Raw genomic sequence first — 12,671 nt, 5'->3', positions numbered from 1 at the left:
CACCCCGCCCAGCAGGCACGGGAAGCCCCCCGCGCTGAACGGAAAGAACAGGCATTGAAGATGGGCCTTGGTGTCAGACACAGCAAGATTTCCAGAAAACATTTTTAAAAAAAGAATCGGCTTTGGAAAATTTCTCACAAGATGGATTTTACCCTCCCTTAGTTCATATGCCGTTTCTCAAAAGGCTGAGCAATTTATGGAATTTTTTATCAGGTGTTAGTCCAGCAATAACTTACCATCAGTATGCCTCTAACATATTTTGAGGTGTAGTTTTTACTAAAATACGCACATTTAAAATATCCTCACACTGGTTTGGGTAATTTCATTTAATCTTTACTAGCAGCCATAATCCCCTTTTGCCAATCCCTACCACTCTTTTATTCCTCTCGATGTAATTCAAAAGGGTGTGCTTTTTAGTATAATACAGTAAATAGAACTCTGGAATTTGTTAGCTGGAATTGTATAGATAAGGGAGAGAAGCGGCTGACTGGAGTGACTGAATTAGTGACAGTGCCAGGAAGATTTCTCTGGTGTCTGGGAGACACGATTGGATCCAGCTCCCATTATAGAACCTACTACATTGCATGACAAATTCCTGTGTGCTGAGGTGTCACAGTAGACTAACTTTAAGGTCAGAGACCACTGTGTATTCATCTCTGTATGTCCAATGCCTAGCATGGTGTCTAGCATGTAGATTGTTGAAGAATTCAGATCCCCTGACTTCTGGCTCCAGATTGTGCCTTATCTCATACAGGCCCCACTGGGCACAAAGATAAAATCCCAAGGCCTAAAAGCCCGAGAAAATGACGGCATAGTCTGTCTAGTCCACATGGAGAGAAAGCCAAATGCTTAAGATGATCCCAAAATCATTCTGGGATGAAGCAGGAGTTAGGATTGTGGGGCAGGGTGTTATGCAGATACTAATGAAATCATTTATATATAGCTCTAGTATTCCCAGGGCTCACTTCTTAGAGATACAAATGAGGTCATATCAACAGGCAAATTTCACTAATTCTATAGCTGCCTTTTTCTTTAGGTAACTGGAGTCTCATTTGTAAGGTTCCCTTTGCCATCTAATACTTCAAGAAGTCCCCAGAATCTTTGCTACTGCTCACACTGTTGCTGCTATTCCCTCTCAGTTCCTCAGATTCTACCTCTCTGTTAACCCTCCTACACTCCTGCTTCTTCAAGTCCCTGGGGTCTTACCTTTTTTTACTACTAGGGAAATACTTGCCCTCCTTGGTGGTCTGCTCTTTTTGAAGGGTCTCCAAGAAAGGCTAAACCGAAAGGTGTTATGTGGTTTACTTGAGCCACTGTTTCACATACAGTTCTCTGCTCCCCAGGATGTGCATTTGCCACCAAAGCAAAGGCCATCAATGTGGGATCTCAGGACAGTCACTATGATGTGCCTGGAACCACCGGTCTCCTACCCTTAGCGCTTGTTGCTGAGTTCTGTTCATAGAGCTCAATAGCTTCTTCCCTTGTGAATTTTCACCCAGGGGTCAGAAATTTCCCTTTCCTTGCTAGGTTCACGAGGTACTACTCTTGCTATGTATTTACAGTTAATTGTATTACATATAACAATAACTTTCTACAGGTAGAATTTTGAGAACTCCCAAGGACCACCTTATTTACCATTCCTCAGTTTTTATACCTCCATGAAGTTTCCTGTCTGCACCAGATAGAAAGTTCTTCCTCTAAACTCCAAATCCACATTGTCTATATGAATAATTGGCCTTATGATTAGGGCCTCACATTACCTTAATCACCTTCTGCCTATGATGCCTCTCATATTATTTACTTTATAATCTCAACTATAGAGTCCCTTGAAGCTATGGAGCCTGTAGTATTTTCTTATCGCCCACTGTTTGTGTACAGATGCTCAAGAAGTGTATGACAAATATTAAATAATTTGTATCTCTCTGTTTCAGACACACCACACCTCTCTATGCAGTAGGATTATCTTAAACAAAAGCATTTTTAGATGCATGGGAAGAGGGGTTTTATGCATGTGTGTGTGCCTGTTCATAGTGTATGGGTGAAGGGTTGGAACTATCCTTTTTGGAGCTGATCCAAAGGAGCCCATTGAATTTTTTCTTGGGAATCTTGATCCGAGAGACACCTAGCAGCGTCTGCAACTCTGCCCAGCAGCACTCTGGGGCAGTTTAGAACTCTCGCTGAGATGGCGTGCCTGGAGTTGCCCTGCTTTCAACCCTTCCAACTGCTATAAAACTTGTTCAGATCTTTCAGGATACTCTGTGTGGTGATAAGCCCTGCCTGCTTGTAACATTTTGTCCCAGAATAACCATGTGTCCACATGGCCCCCTCCTTTGGCCAATATGCTTAGGTGTATGGTTAGGTGTATGGTGTGTTGATGTCAGGGGGCTGGCCAAATCCAGGCCCGTCTTATCGATGGAAACATCTTATTGGGAGGCAGACCCCTCTGACCAAGGTTTTGTTCCTTGGGACGCTGGTCACATAAGAATGATCCCTTCTAGTAAAGCATGTAGTCTCTGTCCCCTCACCCCTAGCACACACATAATCTTTGCCCCTTCACCCCAAATAAACAGTTCCCTCCCTGTCTACCATAGTGGTGTACAACCCTATCCAGCCAGCTGCTCCTGGACTCGCTGTAGGTAAGTCCCAGTAAACCCTCACATCTCCTATGGCATCTGGATCTTCCCTTTGGTCTTTCAAGCACTTTCCCGTTGCAACCTGCCCACTTGGGTGTGTGATCAGACTCATTATCATACACCTTCATATCCCTTTAACAGGTTCTTTTGCTTAAACTAACTAGAGACAGTTTCTGCTCTTGGCAACTAGGAGAACCTGACCTAACACAGTAGAATAAGGTGGGACACTGACAAACATCACACAGATAATACTCCCCAAATAAAGAAAAGCATTACTTGTGTTATCCCCGTGTGCCACTTCATTCAAATAAACTACATTATTCTCTTTCCTTGAAGAAAAGTATAGCTAAGTTTTGCCCAGCTAATATGAACAACAACCTTCAAAAGTTATGGGGATAAAATTATTTTCAAACACATACATTTTGCATCTTGTCACACATCATCCTCGTACCATTTACACTGAGGTAAACAGATAAGTATAAAATCTGAATAACATTTGCTGAGTTTAAATACAAAGACGCCCTTACTGCCTTGTCAATGAGCAGATGAGAATTTGCATTGATCCATTTGTTACAGTCTTGTCCAGTCACCTTAGGAGCCAATGGCTTGTCAATCTGTAAATAGGAGCTAGTTAAGCCAGCTGTCTCCATCCGTCCGTCCATCCATCCATCCATCCATCCGTCCATCCATCCATCCATCCAACCATCCATCCATTCAACCATCCATGCATCCATCCTTTCTTCCAATAATTCTTTAGTGTCTGCTCTGTGTGAGCTCTGGAGGAACTGTATAGATAATGGAGACATTAAGATGTATAAAACATGATTTGCACCCATTAAGAAGCTCAGAGAACCATAGGAGAAATAGATCACTATAGTGCAATGTGATGTTACCCAATATAGGCATGAGCAAAGTATTATGATAGCCCCTAACTGCCTAGAGAAATGAAAGAAAGGATTTAGAGATAAGGTGACAACTTGAGCTGGAACTTGAAACACTCACAGGGAAATTTGGTTTCAGCTCGTAATCCAAAGGATGGAAAATTTTGTTCCTAGCTCAGTGAGAGGAAATTAAAATTCACAGAGAATGAGAACATCTACGAAAGTCTCATAATGACACAGACAAAACCACAAGACAACTCAGAAATTCAGACTGCTTATAGCTAGACTTACAGCACCTAAGGCTATGGTCCCTATGAATTTTTAATACTCAAAAACAAAAAATTCAACTGTAAATGTCTGCGTTATTCCATGCAATGACCTTACCAGGGATATTCAACTACTCTAAGAAGGTCCTGAGAGTTAAAATTTTGTGGCAGGAAGTTTAAAAGTTCAAATACACTTCTCATAAATGGAATAAAATCTCTTCTTACTGAATCTCACACTTACTAATTTTGAAACCAATTAATACTAAACAATTCTTAAGAGGAAAAGGAAAAGAGTTGATTTCTCTGTGGGAAGGTTGGTCTAAGGGACAAGGATGGTTCTGAGTCATCAGACTATAGGGGTTTTAATCTAAAATTTTTTCTTCATTTTTGACTATGTTGGGAAGAGCATCCTGAAAGATTAAACTACTATCCAAATGTCTTTTTCAGAAAGGAAAAAAAAGGAAAAAGGAGACACTCCAACATGGATTTGTACTAAAACAAGTATCTCCTTTACAAGTCAGTGCTAAAGTTGAATGCTCTAAACTCCCAACTTAACATTTCATATGTGAAGATCCCTTAAGCTCCCTCTAAGACATCAGGAGTATAGACTGCTGCCAATTTAAGGAGGAAAAAAATTAGGTTGTAGAAGAGTTGCTGTTTTATGCAGTTACTTTAAAGAGTGAAGACTACTTCCTAAATTAAGAGATTTGGTATTTTTTATTTTATAGACCATAAAAAGAAGGGTGTGAAGGCACAAAAAGGGAACATGAAATTCAATTGCAGTAATTATTCATGGAATAGGCCCCTTTCTGTGTGGCCTTACAGAAACCTCCTGAGTACCAAGGAGTTTATACTTTACAAAAGAGAACTCCTACATCATTGCATGGCACAACTTTTGAGTCTTTAGACCTTCCAGAAGATGATCTCCAGGTATTTTTTACAACTCCCATGTGAAAACATACAACAGCTCAAGCCCAGAATAACTGCAGAACTGCGGTGATAAATTGTTTTAGTTCCGTTAGTTCCAAATGACTCATTTTCTGCTCCAAATAATGGGACAAAGGGCATCATCCCATCGACACAGTCAGTGTCACAGTGATGGACACATGTGGATGATCTGAGGCATAAGCTGTGATTGGTCCTAAGAAAATGAGGAGTAGAGTTGGATTCAAAACCCATATATCATGATTTCTGGTCCTTATTCAGCCAAAGCGTTGAGCTGCTCCATATCTGTATTATACACATTGAGGATCTTTCTCAAGAGTTGATCTGGATGCAGCATGATAAGGAAAACCAGGTATTTGGCTTGATAACTGTATTGAAAGTGTAGGTGCACCATTCACAGTAAGCTTCTCACCACAGGGTATCAGATATGCTGCCACAGAGAGGATTATGGTCCAATGATAACTATTAGAGTTCAGTTTTCAAAATTTTAGGAATAATCTGATCATAGTCTTTCCTCCTTGTTACATTATAGGACAGGAATTTTGAGTATTCTGTCAACAGGTTCTCCCAGTAACAAGTGATGTCATCCATCTGCAAGTGGTTCATAATAAACTGGCTTCCCCTAGAGACAAGATTAACAAGAATATTTAAAGCACAGCATTTTATAATACTAGTAACTTCTATTTGAATACTTACCTGTGTCAAGCACTGTTCAGAATACTTTATATGAATTAACTCTTTTGATCCTCAGAACCAGCCCTATAGCTATCCTATCAATACACATGCACTTAGCAATAGAACTTAATTTTTTTTTCTTAAAAACAAACATATAAATAGCCAATGCTCAGAAAAAGTATTTGTTTAATTACCTCAAAGATTTCAGCCTCCTCCTATAAAGGACAGGCTTAGGACCTATGTGAATGGAGTGTTTTTCCCCCAGGACAGCTTCTGTTCTGATTATCTCTGTATAATGAGGAAGAAATCCAGGTATCTCCATGGTAACAATATTCATACAACTGTAGCTCAGGCAAAACAGAGATGATAAAGTGGAAATGGAAAAATGAACAGAACTTACCTTTCAGCAATTTCTTGAGCTACATCATCATTTGCTTTTACAAATTGCAACAGCTCCCTAGAGGAATTATTAGAATTAATAATATTAATTGTTAATTAATATTAGAAAGTAATTATTAGACTCTGGAATATAGGCCAAGCTAAGTCAGAAAGACCATAGATTGAGGTCTGTGTTAATCTGTGGATATGTGTATGGTGAATTCTTTCTTTGTGAAAGCAGAGATAATCAAGGTCCTTGCAGGAACAAAGTAACAACAACAAAAGGCCCACACAGGCTAAAGGCAACCTGTTGTTGATTTGGGACATATATGAGCAACTAGAAATGTTCAATGACACGTATCAGAAATCAATAGTGAAGAAAAAATTTTCTTGTTTTCTGCTTTGGCCCCCAAAAGAGGGCACTGGCTCTTGTTTTTGGGCCTTTTTCATACCTCTTTCTAGCTTCTCCTATTACGAGATGAAATTTGTCTCAGGTTCACTGGGGTCAATTCTCATACAGTAGCTGAAAGTGTTTTGGGAGTGTAACAAGAATTACTATCTATCCTTAGTCTTTGAGAGATTAGAGCTTTTTCACTGCATACTATCTAAATGTTACATCCCAAACCATCATTAGAGCACTTTTTCAAATTAAATTCCACTTATAATCTAGTGAGTAATAGTGCAGTACTATATACGTGAACCAAGTAAGAAAAAAGCTTTGAATGGAAAAAGTAATCAGGAGTAAATGCTTTAAATGGCTGGGGATTTAGAGGCAGACTGTGGAAGTCATTAGAAACTCTGCCTGGGGGAGAGCCACTCACTGGACATTGGAGAGATCTGTTTTGACTGGGATATAGTGAACCCATGGCTTCAGCTGTGAATAGAAGAATTCCAGCCACTCGTCACCAACATGGAAAACAAGCGAACCACACAGGAAGAGATGTTTGAACCGGAAACTTGCAGCTACACCTCGAAAATTAAACAGGTACCTGGGAAAGAAAGAACAAAATATATTTGATACTATTTTGATATGTATTTGATATTATTGCGGCCTGCTGCCATAAATATGACCTTTTTCTTCTTACTCCTTCTCTCCTTTTATGACCTATCTCCCTTCTCTTTCCATTTGCAGTTTTCAAGGACACATCAGCATGTCCCTGTAGGGTTTCCATAAACTCATTGCTTTTCCAGGGGCTACAGGCTGTTCCCGGGAATGTCAGGGTGAGGGAAAAGGGGGATACTTTGTCCAGTCTGAGCTAGGTCAGGCCAGGGGCTGGGTGCTAGGTAGAGAAGATGCAAGGCCCAGATGAAAACTGATCTCATCCTTTCCTACAAGCTTTTCTAGGTCTACTGTCTGTAACTAGTCATGGCCCCCACAGCCTTGTTTTTCTCCTATGGCACCCCATTTGGTCAAAGGCATCCCTGTTCCCTGTTTCCTTGTCTTCTGATGTCTGGAGAGGAGCACCAAGCCTACCTAATCAATCTTCAGAGAAATGCCACCTGGAATAAAGCTATTTTAGCAAAGAACATTTTCTTGTCAGCATCTTTCATGCAGGTACCCATCTCCAACCAGAGTTGCTTTCGAACGTATAGTTCTCACTGTGCGGTGTAATCAGTATTCATCTCTCTAGATTCCTCCACTGCCATCCTGATCTGGTTTTACCTGTTCATCTACTCCTCAGTCTTGGCATTTGTGGATAATATTTTAGTTACATATGCTTTATTCATTTGAAACATAAACTGCTTTATTAACCTGATAAATACTTTCTCTAACTTTATCTATTGGCTGGGTGGTATGTGGAGAGGGCGAATCTTGTCACTTTGATTACTGGCACAAAGGCTCCATGGAAGCAGGGACCGTAATTCATTGCCTCTGCAGTGCGCACGGGCCAGAGCTTTGTGTGTTATATGTTCTCAGTAAACAACAGCCAAGTGAATTAATGTGACTTTCATAAACCCCAGCTGGGCCCTGGTATTAAAGTTCTCACCCAAAATGAACCTATTCCAAAAACAACATGGAAACCAAGGGAGTCAGGAGTCCCGGACATCTTACTTGTATTTGCAGTGATCCACGAGGTGGACATCCTTAGCGGCTGGCTTTCCCAAGGTATCCTTCAAATGAAAAAAAACATTTTCAGTATTAGCAGTAGTAGCATTTACTGAAGACCATGGAGCAGCAAGCATTGTTAAACATTTCATCAACATGACTTCATTTAAGTCTCATAATAAACATACTCAGGAGGTGTCATTACCCCGGACTACAGATTAAGAAGCCATGGCTTCAAGAAGTTGGGATACTTGTTCAGGTCACATGCTCTAACTAGAAGAGCAAAGGTTTTAACCTGGGCCGATCTGATTTCAGAGTTTAAGCTCTCCTGGAGCCTTGTGGATCCTCCTTTGAACTCAGAGGTCATGACCTGCAGCACATTTAATTCTATGTAAATTGTACACACAGGAGGTTACAAGTGGTGGCTGGTGAGCTTAGAGGTATAGCCCACACACAGATTTTATTGGGCATAAAAAATATTTAAAAACAAGTATTTAAACCATTGGTAACATTTATGGATAGTAGGATATTTCTTACAGAAAGCCAGATTTCCAACTTTCCTTGTAAGAAGGAAAAGGAAGATCTTGTAACGTGGGCTCTTATTCCCCTTGGCAGCAGTAACTGGACCTTTAGCACGCTCTCCTGCTTGCTCCTGTGGACCTGGGGCATTTGAGTTTGAGACCCCATCTATATTCCAGCTACCTGAGCAGATAGTAAACTCTGGTAAACTCCTTGTTGAGGGGAACAAATCTTGTTTGCATCCTCCCACAGCAGATGCTGTATACTAAATGGATATATTTTTCATAGTTTTTAGTTTTAAATAAAATTTCTTAGGCTTGATTTGCTCCAGTTTGATTAAAACTATCAAATGAAAAATACATGCATATCAGATATACTTAGTTTCTCCCATGAGAAGTTTAAAAACTTTTCTCCTATCATCCTCTTATGGTATATGGACATTTCAGATGAAGACATTTAGGGCTTAGAGTTCTTTGAATTAGGTAAGAAGTCATACAGTTAGGAGAACACAGATGGACTCCAAGCCAAAAAAGCAAGGCAAGGCTGGCTTCACCTTAGAATCACTTGCAGAGTTTTAAACACGTCAAGATGCCTGGACCCCATTCCCCAGAGTTTCTCGTTCATTTTTAAGTCCGCTGGTTGTATTACAGGCAGAGTTAAGAACCTTTGATTTAAACGAGGGGTTGGCAAACTACAGCCCACAGGCCAAATCTGGCCACTGCTTATTTTATATGCAACCTATGAACATATTTTTACCTTTCAAATGGTTGAAAAAACCCAAAGAAGAGTATTTTATGACACATGAAAATCACGTAAGATTCAAATTTCAATGCCATAAATAAAGTTTTATTAGAACATAGCCATGCTCACTCAATTACATATTGTCAATGGCTACTTCCACACTGCTATGACAGAGTAACTACAACAGATACCATACATCCACAAAGCCTAAAATATTCACCATCTGACCCTTGACATAAAAAGTTTGTGACCTGTTTTAAACCTTCAAAGTAGTATAAAACACTACTCATAATATGGGCCAGTAAAGCGATGTACATTTGAAAACAAGTAATTTACTATATGCTAGTACTAGTTCATGGAACTTTACATTCATCCCAACACTGAGAGGAAACCTAATCTGAGATTCTACCCAGGAGGCAATGTTCTTTGGGTGAGAACATTCACTTCTGAAGTTCTATTCAGATGACTGGTGATTACTTTCATAGATTTCCAGGCCTGGTTTTTGGTGTATTCTGCATCAACAAGTTTGGGGTTTTTCCGAGATAGAAGAATGAGAGGATCTCGTTCCGGACTTGTCCTATAAAAGAAACACATGACATAAAACTGTGTGTCCTACCCCATACTACCATTTCCGGTGAAAGGTAAGCAGTGACTGTACACACAGATGGACAATTCCGTGGTTACATCAACAGTGGAGAATGCGATACCGGACATGGCAGTGTCTAAGTGGTCCTAGGCTCTTTCCCACCATTGATGTTGTGCTGGTCACTACAGCCACATTCTGGGGAACAAGCTTCCTTTGGGAGGGTTTGGGTAACCTCTATAATCTACTAGCACTCACAGCTGTGTGACTAGGTAATCACCACTCACCAAAGTAGCTATATGACCTTTGTTGTGTATGTATGTAAAGTCTATCAAGTATTATACTTAAATTGAAAAGAAAACTAAAGGGCTTAAAAATCTGAAAGCCATATGGAGAAAAAGTCCTAATTATGGCCCAAGTAGCAGATGGTCTTCACATTTGAGAGGTCACAGACCCCCCTAAGAATCTGAAGAGAACCAAGGACCCCATGCCCTCTCTAGAAAAATATCCCCATATAATTTCGAGAAAGTCCTAAAACCTCTGAAGTCCACACATGGATTCCAATTTAAGAATCTGTGATCTTAAGATCTGAGAATCAGAAATTTGACAGGTAGAGTAAGCAGTGGCTGCTCAGCCCATCTGCATTCTGAAGCCCACAGCCCAAGTAAATAGAGGGTGTGATCTCTGACAAGACTCACCCAGAGAACTGCAAAACCCTTCTCCCTTCACAGTCTCTGTTGTGTTCATCTGTTCCAAAGATACTCACTGTGTATCTATGTGGCAAGTAGTGTTCTTGGCAATGGAGATGCAGAGCTGAGCAGCACAGATGGGGCCTTTATGCAACAATTTCCCTCTCCCTCTTCCCCACTCCTGCTCCATTTTCACCAGAGTTAGTCTATGCTTGCCACCACTGCTTGGCAGCCACATGGTCTGATAAAAAAGGCAGTCAGGAGATCTTCTGATGGTTCCTGCTCTGCCAATAACAGGCAGAGTGATGGCAAGCAAGATCATAAGCGCCACTAGGAAACAGATCTCTCCTGCAAGAGGACAAGCCAGCTGCCAGTCATGATTCTGTGTAAACACCTGTTGAATGACTGAATGGATAAACTTTATTTCTTTGAATTTAGTGATTAAGAGTGATTTGGGCAAATAATTTGAGTTCTTTAGTCTAAAATTCTGTGATTCTTTATTTATTTCTTGGCTTTCTCTTTGAGCTAGAGTTCTTCACACCCTCAAAGTAACTTACATTTTAAAAATTAGTTGGAAGAACATCTTTGTAAAATGTCAGAAAATATAATCACCTTGATCCCCGGAAATATGCTGTGGAATTTTTCTTTTTCCATGGCCACTGTGCTGCTGCCCTAAAAATAGATTTCCATTAGTTTCTATGTTTTTTTCTAAAACTAATGGGTTATAACCATTTCTGAAGATGAATTCAGAGCTGTACATTTTAAAATAAGTCTGATTAATACTTTTAAAGGAGAAAGCACTCAATGACATTATGTTCCCTTTTGTTAATACTTCATCCCTCTGGAGGTGGTAGCCAGTAATGCCTACAATTCTATTGCTCCAGTAATAAGTTAACAGCATTCAAAGAAAAGTTCCCAAACCCTAAGTGACATGATTAGGGCCATTTAGTTCAATAATAAGGATCTCTTCTCTGTTTTAAGTTAAATGCTATTGATAAAATTAATAGGCAAGGAGAACTGCAGAAAATATCAGAAACTGAAATAAGGGCAAAAAGACAAATCACCTCCTGATTTCTTATTTTGGGTGCATAAGAGATCTCATCAGATTTAGTTGGCTTTTTCAAAGCACTCTGGTATTCTTGAGGCTGTACTAAGGGCTCCATATATGCAAAGTCCCTGAAATTCAGGCCTTAGTGCACATTACCATGACCAGCTTTCCTTACTGAAAATGCTAGCTCACAGATGCTTTTCATTCTTAACTTTCTTCATAGGAACCCTGCACAGAAGTTTGCCCAGTGTCTTCCTCTGAAAAAGGACAGAGACGGCTGATGGAGTTAATGAGGGACTGGCGGGCTATTTACTATAATGGTGAGACTTCATATACAAACTTTTTAGGTAGAGACACATTTCAGATACATATAGTGTCATATTACTCATTTTTCTCTCAGCTGAGAAGCACGCTCTATATTTTCCTGGCTTACCTTCTAGTCCTTCCTTGCTGGATCATCTTTATCTGATTCTCTAGTCCAAGGCCAGCACTATCTCTTGCTATGCTCCATACTCCCTCTCACCAATACAGAAACACGACAGCACTGAGTTAATTTTGGCTCTATGGGTTCTTTTTGGTGGAAAAATGATTTAAGCTCATTACATGAAATTATAATGGAAAAGCATAAAATAAAAGTAGGAAAATCATCTGAAATCTTTCCACCACAGGTAACCACTTTTACAATTTAATGTTTCAGTGAAGCATTTCCTTCCAATCATCTCTCTATATCAGTGGCTCCTAATAGGGGCTGATTTTGCCTCTCTTCCCCAGAAGACAATTGACTGTGTCTTTAGACATTTTTGATTGTCACTCCTGAGGAACTGTTACTGGCTATTAGTGGATAAAGACCGAGGTACCTCTAAACACCCTACAATGCACCCCAAATGTCCATGGTATCGAGATTGAGAAACCTTGTTCTATACAACAGTTATCATGTTATACCTGCTGTTAGGCAGCATTCTTATTAGGACATATGTTAAAGGTAATAATAATAGCCAACACCTATATAGCACTTACTACATTCCATGCATGACACATGTGTAATATATGTGATATATATATCACAAGGGAGAACACTGTAACCACGGTGGAGGAACTGGATGACACCTTGATATGGTGATCAAAATTAACATCTCTGATGAAGGGGTAAACAGACACAAAATCACTTATGTAAGTATTCAGGCCAGCAACGCATAAACTGAATTTAATCATGAGGAGACAGACAAAACCAAACTGGAGAACATTCTATAAAAAATGTGGCCTGTA

General features: G+C 39.9%; 1 protein-coding gene across 6 annotated transcripts in view; it reads right to left on the bottom strand.

The window, feature by feature from the left end:
• Positions 1–2,909: 2,909 nt before the first annotated feature.
• Positions 2,910–12,671, bottom strand: part of POGLUT1 (protein O-glucosyltransferase 1) — a 29,081-nt gene continuing 19,319 nt past the window's right edge. Inside the window, exons 6-12 of one of the 6 annotated variants that reach the window (XR_005024431.2) lie at positions 10,970–11,029; positions 9,563–9,662; positions 7,832–7,890; positions 6,600–6,767; positions 5,801–5,857; positions 5,138–5,347; positions 2,910–3,418 (exon numbers count right to left, since the gene is read on the bottom strand). Coding sequence is in view for 5 of the 6 variants with exons in the window: in XM_036883414.2 (XP_036739309.2) it covers positions 5,191–5,347; positions 5,801–5,857; positions 6,600–6,767; positions 7,832–7,890; positions 9,563–9,662; positions 10,970–11,029 (601 nt within the window). In the remaining variant the exon portion in view is untranslated. Of the gene's footprint in view, positions 3,419–4,478; positions 5,348–5,594; positions 5,689–5,800; positions 5,858–6,599; positions 6,768–7,831; positions 7,891–9,562; positions 9,663–10,969; positions 11,030–12,671 lie in introns of those variants that run through there. The other 5 variants (XM_057502947.1, XM_036883414.2, XM_036883415.2 and 2 more) reach the window with 5 other exon arrangements.

The sequence above is a fragment of the Manis pentadactyla genome, chromosome 1 (genome assembly GCF_030020395.1).
Source record: "Manis pentadactyla isolate mManPen7 chromosome 1, mManPen7.hap1, whole genome shotgun sequence".
Taxonomy (NCBI): Eukaryota; Metazoa; Chordata; class Mammalia; order Pholidota; family Manidae; genus Manis; species Manis pentadactyla.
This window is presented reverse-complemented; position numbering and strand designations above follow the sequence as displayed.